The sequence below is a fragment of the Onychostoma macrolepis genome, chromosome 19 (genome assembly GCF_012432095.1).
Source record: "Onychostoma macrolepis isolate SWU-2019 chromosome 19, ASM1243209v1, whole genome shotgun sequence".
In the NCBI taxonomy this organism is placed as follows: domain Eukaryota; kingdom Metazoa; phylum Chordata; class Actinopteri; order Cypriniformes; family Cyprinidae; genus Onychostoma; species Onychostoma macrolepis.
In genome coordinates this window covers 7,366,602-7,374,573 of record NC_081173.1, presented here as the reverse complement: position 1 = coordinate 7,374,573, position 7,972 = coordinate 7,366,602, and the positions used below count along the sequence as shown (strand labels likewise).

At 33.8% G+C, this 7,972-nt stretch overlaps 1 protein-coding gene across 1 annotated transcript in view; it reads left to right on the top strand.

The window, feature by feature from the left end:
- The first annotated feature begins 1,103 nt into the window (after positions 1-1,103).
- The window catches only part of c1galt1a (core 1 synthase, glycoprotein-N-acetylgalactosamine 3-beta-galactosyltransferase 1a), a 42,453-nt gene continuing 35,584 nt past the window's right edge, over positions 1,104-7,972 (top strand). Inside the window, exon 1 of the mRNA XM_058753819.1 lies at positions 1,104-1,150. Within this exon, the coding sequence (XP_058609802.1) occupies positions 1,119-1,150 (32 nt within the window). The 5' untranslated portion in view covers positions 1,104-1,118. The remainder of the gene's footprint in view (positions 1,151-7,972) is intronic.

Sequence of the window (7,972 nt, the reverse complement as noted above, 5' to 3'; positions counted from 1 at the left end):
TGCTATTGAATAATGCTAATGCCAGGGGAGCCCATGCTAAGTCTTACATTGACACACATGTGTTATTATGTGCTATTTTGTTATTTCCAGCCAATTTATTGCAATATACCCATGAAGCGCACTTGCAAATTTGTTATCTTGCACATGCAAATGAGCAGCCTGTGTTTGGGATCTTCGTAAATCAGGGTCGCACTGAATTATGGGAGGTACATAGGCAGGTGTAGATGACAGCTGCTTATGGCATATTTTACATTGTCTATAGCAGATTGATTAGAATACGCTAATGAATATTCATCAGTCTTGTGCATGCTCATACATTAATACATTGTTTTCGTACTTTAAAATAGCCTCTCATTACAGACCAATCAAAATTTCATTTAAAATGCAGAGATATTATTCAAGGATTGCCTCAGTCCCAAAACGATCTGAAAATGAAGTTAGAATAGAATCAGGTCGGTTTTGGTCTCACATCTGGGCGAAAACTACAGCTGCAAAGATTTTTCCCTTACAGACAATTTAGTTACCTAATTTAATTTAATTAAAAATAAATAGCTTTGCAAGTTTAATTCTGATGCTGCTGTTAGTGTATTTGATGAATTTTTCAAATTTGTTTATTTTTAGGTGCTGATCAACATTGAGTTTTCTCTCATTTTTAATCACCTTTACCCTTCACCAGTTCATTCAGACACTCCCATGGTGAGACAAATTAATTTTTAAAAGAATAAATATTTCACGTAATTTCTTAATTAGTATGAGGTCATAAAAGCTGCATGAATAATAGTAATAATTAATTATAACGGAATCATTAAAATGGTTCAAGCATGGATTAGAAAATTTGGCATGTCATTCCACAGACATCAACTTCCCCAAAATATTTAATGTCCACTTTCCATAATGTGACTTTGCATGAAAGAAACATTTCCCAAAAGACAAAACAGGGTTCAAACTGATGAAGTACGTTTCATTTCACACAGCGAATACATCTCAATTCAACCGTCTGTGTCCAGTGAAGGTTTACAGTAGACTCTGTGGATCTGTGGTCTCTGCAGGGCACTTGATTCAGATGAGGAATATATTGATCTGTCAGTGCGGTGTGGGTGCAGACGCAGGCAGATGGGATGTCACGGCCGCTCATCGCCGTGTCAATCCGGTAGGTGACTCTATTCTTCACACTGCCTGCTTGCATTAAACTCCTTATTAGCAGGGCTATGATTGATCCTGAGTCTCTCGGTGTGATCAGCCTCCTCAGTGACCTGTGAGGAACGCAGCTCCACTGAGAGACGCACACAGCGCCTGTCTGTCAAACAGCTGTGATTAGACTCACAGCCCTCAATGAAAGCAAACAACTGGATGGTTTCTATTCTCAGGAAGACAGATTAGTGTAGGCTGATATGATTCATTATTGCTGTTGTGTAACACTGCATAATACTCATTTTTCTATATATACTGTATGAAACAGATCACATGATGATTCTTGTGAAAAATTAATAATTAAAAAGAGTACTTATTATGGAAATAATGTACATTAAAAGAACATACTTAAAGTTCACCCAAAAATGAAAATTCTGTCATCATTTACTCAACCACATGTTGTTCCAAAGATGTGTTTCTTTCTTCTGTTGAATGCAAGAAGATATTTTGAAGAATTGTTGGTAACCAGACAGTTGACAGTAGCCACTGACTTCCATTATATGGGCAAAAACAATGGAAGTCAATGTGAACCTGTTTGATTACCAACATTGTTCAACTATCCCTTCAAGTGCAAACTGAATGTAATGTTTGTAAAGACACTAAAGTGCATATTATTTACAGTAAAAAAAAAAAATATATATATATATATACTGTATATATATATATATATATATACAGTGTGTGTGTGTATACTGTGTGTGTATAATATATATATATATATATATATATATATATATATTAGTTTAAATGTATATTAATATTAATTATTTGAACTTTAGTGTGCTTTTTTGACCCACTTAATTGGGACTATAATTTCATAATTACTTATATTGTCATTTATAATAAACTCATATTTAATACATTAAGATATATATTTAAATTAACACATTTAGTGCATTTAAAATAATAGTACATTTAAATGTAATGTCAAACAACACACTACAGTTCGATTTATAATCAAAGTGTTTAGTATGTGCTTTAGTATGTCAACACAACAAAAGCACAACAAAATATGATTTAATGTAAAAGTTTTAATTTGCATTTTAAAAAGTGCACTTTTTAAAGTGTGTTAAGAAACAGTCATGAAAGTGTCTCTCTTAAAGTACACTTAAGTGTCCTTTTATTTCATTTATATTTTATTATCTAAAAGTACAGCTTTTTAAAAATATACTTTTAAGATTTGAAGTACACTACAAGTGCATATTGAATACAATCAAGTGCAATTCTTTTAAAAAGGGGGAACATTACAATAAATCAATATATAATAAATACTTCAGTTGCAGTTTTGTGGCTTTTAGTCATGTCTTTTCACTTTGAGATCATATAAATGAGTGCACTTGTAAACGATGACTAAGTTAACTTAGACTTTACGTATTTAATACGCACAGCATTTCTCTTGTTGATGACTCATATTATACGCATGTCTAAAATGACTGTACAATCAAACGAAAAAAATATTTCTATAATACCAACTGAAACGTTAACACAATAATGCACATTTATTATTATATTAAATACCTATATTATTGAGGAAAAAGGCAATTACTGTAGAAATTAATTTCATAATGCAAAATCACCTTTCTCTACATATAGGGTCCATAACCCTGAGAAAGCATTATAAAGTAGAAGATTCTGTATATAATAGATGAAGTGCCATGTATGGAGGTCACATTTGAACAGCAGCTCCATCCAGAAACTCTCTTAAATAATTGACTTTTAATAATTCATGTTTTGCCCACCTACTATATTAATTCTCTTCACTAACCAGAGCAAAGCTGAAGAGGGGGAAATGAATGATCATTGCTCAGTCGTTTGGAACTGATGTTGCAGATTTAGGAGTAGAATAAAAAGAAAGGATAGAAATAGCTGTGAAGATTTGCCGCATCAAAAATGTAAAAGCTGTAATCAGTGCAGAGCTGAATCATAATGGACAGTGAATGAATTTCATCAGGGTGACCTTTAGCAGGGCAAAACACTGTGTCATGAGCGACGCCAGTACAACAAACAATCTCAGATCCCTTTCACTTTTCAGTGCATCGTGTTCACACTCACAATTAGTGAAGCAAATTAAGAGCATTAAATTACAGCTGCACATGAGATTGTTTGTTGGCAATATAAGACCTAAAGTAAATAGTTCACTCAAAAATGACTCATTTTCAGACTCACACTCTTAAAAATAAAGGTGCTTTATGATGCCATATAACCTCTTTTGTCTAAATGGTTCCATAAAGAACACTGAAAAAAAAAAAAAAAAATTATACTAATTTTTTTAAGGTAAGTGGTTGCAAACCATTTAATTTTGCTACGTTGACACAGAATTTTTTGAAAGTTAGTCAACTAAATTTGTTTATTTAAATGTACCTAAAATAAATTGATTGCAACCACTTACCTTACATTTATTTTTGTAAATTCAATTAATCATTTTTTTCAGTGAACCTTTAACATCTGAAGAACCTTTCTGTTTCACAAAAGGTTCTTTGTGGCGAAAGAAGGTTCTTCAGATTATAAAAAGGTAAGAAAAAGATTGTTCTTTAAATATCTTTTGACTGAATGGTTCTTTGTGGAACCAAAAATGGTTCTTCTATGGCATCATCGTGAAGAACCTTATAAGCACCTTTATTTTTAAGAGTGCATGTTGCCCCAAACCTGTAAGACTTCCTGTATGATGGGGAAAACAAAAGAATAAATTTAGTTGAGCTGAAATTAAGCTGGCCTTTCCATACCAAGAAGGTGGATGGTGACCAGGCACTGTTAAATAGTTCACTCATAAATGAAAAGGAGCTGAAAATGTACTCATCCTCAGGAAATCCAAGATGTAGATGAGTTTGTTTCTTCATCAGATTTGGAGAAATGTAGCATTTCATCACTTTCTCACCAGTGGATCCTCTGCAGTGAATGGGTGCCGTCAGAATGAGAGTTCAAACAGCTGATAAAAACCATCACAATAATCCACAAGTAATCAACACCACTCCAGTCCATCAGTGAATGCCTAGCGTAAAGCTGTGTGTTTGTAAGAAACAAATCCATCAAGACATTTTTAAAGACGTTGTTTTCGGCTAAAATATAAGTCCTTTCTCCATAATACTGCTTTCTACGAAATTAATCTTTTCTGAATCAGGAGAGAAATATGCACAGATCAAGCACAATTTAGAAGAAAGAACAGTCCAGTTTTAAACTAATGCATTGGTTAGGATTGGTATGTTGACCAGAAGCGACAAAATTGCTGACATTTTATCAGCTGTTTGGACTCTCATTCTGACGGCACCCATTCACTCTAGAGGATTTATTGGTGAGCAAGTGATGTAATGCGACATTTCTAGAAATTTGTTCTGATGAAGAAACAAACTTATGTTTTTTTACTTCAAAATTTTATTTAATTAAGTGTTACTTGCCATTTCTTTGTAATTATTTGTACAATTTACTAGCAATTTCTAAGTGAAACTTGTTTCAAAGTAAATCCTACACCAACTTATTTTCAGTGTTGGGCATTTTGCTAACTGCTCTTGTGTTGTATTGATGAAGGAAAGTGAAAAAGACATGAGGGTGACTAAATTATGACAATTTTCATGTTTGTGCAAACTATTCCTTTAACATCATACACTTGAAAACAGCAGAGTGCTCCTACAAGCCATAATTAAAACTGTTGTCACAAGTGCTTTTCTCACCACGCAGTATGTTTAAATGCATTTCATTTACATTGTGTTTGAAATATACTTCAGAAAAAACAGTGTTCAGTCTTGTTTAGTTCAGTAAACAATGCGCAGAGCTGCATAAACATCTCTGAAATGGGGGTGGTTTGCAGAAGATATTTGAAACATAAACAGAGAGTGTAGAAAAGCTCTCGAGTTTTAAAGAGGCATCTCTGAATGAGGCGGTGAGTCACCTCCTGAATGTACTCTTCAAAGTCACGGATCTCAGCTCTCCCTGTTCACTGGAGATGTACGAGAGCATTCAAGCCAAGCACAACTTCTCAATACAACCAAGATATGTCACAAAAGCACTTAAAGCAGTAAAGCAATTGCTGAATTTTCTTTTCATGGCAACTCTTTACTGAAATGACTTGAGGAAAAAATAGAGCAATTATACTGTATGTGTTGTAAGTAAGTCATGAGGTTTATTTATTTATCATGGAATGAATAGGAGAATCTAATGAAACCTGCCCAGAGTGTCCAGGTCACATTTTGCAATCAATTTAAGCCATTTTAGGACATGATCATTATTATTTGTCATTAACAATAAAATACCCATAATTGGAATGGGGATGTTATTTAAATATATGTATTATTTAAACGGCAAAGTTTTATACAGTACTATTTGTATATATATATATATATATATATATATATATAAACTTTTAAAATATAAAATACAGGAAAACTACAGGGAGCAGAGAGAAAAATACTGTTTTAGGAAAAGATAAATTAGAATAAATGAGCCTCGGAAGCAAAATGTCCATATCATTGAGGGTGAAATCGTGTTTAATTGTAATAATTGGTCTTAAAATAGGCAAATGACTGTTATTATTATTTATTTATTTCATTTATTAATTAATTCAGGGGTGAAATGTAATGTGGACATATTCTTGACCGATTTCCTGAGATTTCATCATTATATTTCAGTTATATTAAGACATCTAGGACTTCAAAAAGATAAAAGGTAATTTTCTTCCTCATGTTTTGTTCAATTTTTTTATTTAAGAAAAAAAAAAATCCCATTTCATTTCCATTATATCTGTGTCAATCTACATTAACCAAATCATCTGCAGTTGTGCCAAATTGTTTGCGATGGGCCGGGTTTGTTTGAATAAAACAGTGCTTTATTTTATGAATAATGCAATGAGTCAACACATGAAAATTGATTTGTCCGAGGCACACAGCCTGATGTCTCCATTTCTGGGGCCTGATTATAACCTGGAAACTTTCTATTGGCTCTGCGTATATCCTTATCATCGCTTCATTTTATAGCTTGTTGAATCACACAGTAGGCTATTCCAGACCGACAGTCGTGTATGTATAACATTTACAAGTCCTCCCTATAAGGTTTGGCCTCAATCAAGCTTTTATGCTAATTACACACTGTATAAACGTTATAGTTCAGCACACAATAGGCCACTTGTCACTTAAACCAATGATGATACGTTACACCAGAAGTAATTACTGTCTTCGCCTTCAAAGATCCTACAAGGACTTTTGGGTAATCAATCCCTGATATTTAACTTTAGAAACACAAGCTACCATGTGTCTCAAGTAAAACACTGCAGACAATAAGATTTAGTGAAGGACTTTTTTTTTGACTATTTTCAGTCAGAAATTGCTAGTAAATTTCACAAATAATTGCATGGAATTGCAAGTAACATTGGATTAAGCATGAAATTCTGAACTAAAAAAATGAAAGGGTATTTTCTTGCAAATGCACTCCATTCATCTTTGAAAAAATGCTTTTTACAGTATGTAAAGGTTTTCCAATGGCTTATCATTTTGAAGAGTATACAGCTGGCGTGTTGAATAGTGTGTTCATTGATTTATGCCCTTTTCCCATCTTTTGTTCAGCTTTTCTTGACTCGAGAAGCTCAAGCAAAAGGTTGCCATATGTATGCTCCTGTTATATCACTTTCTCTCTGTGTTCAGAAAGAAAAGCATAAAGATTACCTCCAAGTCTTCCCATAATCCCCAAGGATACACATTCACTTTCTCTCCAGCCAGAAGCAATCTGATCCAGAGTCATGCCCTTCTAACTTGACAGAGGGTGTACATCTTAATAGAGTGAATATGTTATGTGTGTTATATTCCATTAAACTTGAAGATAGCACTAGACCAAAGTAGAAAAATATCACAAAAAGAAACTGATTTCTGTGGCGTGACTGTCATTGCGCAATGTTTTTGTTGTGGGAGATCACTGTTTATGGCTCGTGTACACTTACAGGAGCTGTATTCTGTCATTACAGTGTGTTTTATGATTGAAGTGGTGTTCAGAAATTAATCTGCGTGATGAGGGAGCCGTGCTAAGTGCAACAAAACAAACCACCTCCGCTTAAACGCCTCTATTCAAAACACTTTGGACCGTTCCTTGCCATTATTTGTATCGAGACTGTATGCATGCATGCTCTCACATGAATACTGATTTCTTCACAACCCATTGATTTTAGCAACTAAATTGGTTTTCGTACTTGACTAAAGATGCTTGTCTTGCAGTGCAGTATTTGGTAAAGTTCAACACGGGGAAAATATCTCTCAACCAATCAGCTGATGCTAGCTGACAGCGCAGAGGCTTTTTGTGCAGCGTTGCTGTGAAAGTGTATGAGCAGATACTGTCTCAGGCTAATGAGGTATTATTTTTCAAACAATCTAATAATTCAGAGAGTGAAAGAAGCATTATTGATTTGGGCTTTTTTTTTTCCAGATGTAATGAAGGCAAAGACTGTCTGGAGAATGGCTTTTTAGTGTGTCTGCAAACTTTTCCTGTATGCACATGATGCCATTGACAATAACAAACTTTCAATTCACCAAAGTGCTGCTAAGATAATGCCTCGCTACCTATTCAGCATCCTCCATCCTTGAACATTTCAGTTGCATTGCTGTCTATGCAGGCTCAGAAAGCTCTCAGATTTCATCAAAAATATCTTAATTTGTGAACTTTATAGTTATTTACACTATCCGATATGAATGAAAAATGCCATCAGATTATAATTGAATGGATTAGTATGCTTCCATAGACGTCAGTGTGTATTTTACAAACTATAAATGTATTGTTTTACTAGTACTTATGTGTATTAAAATGTCTG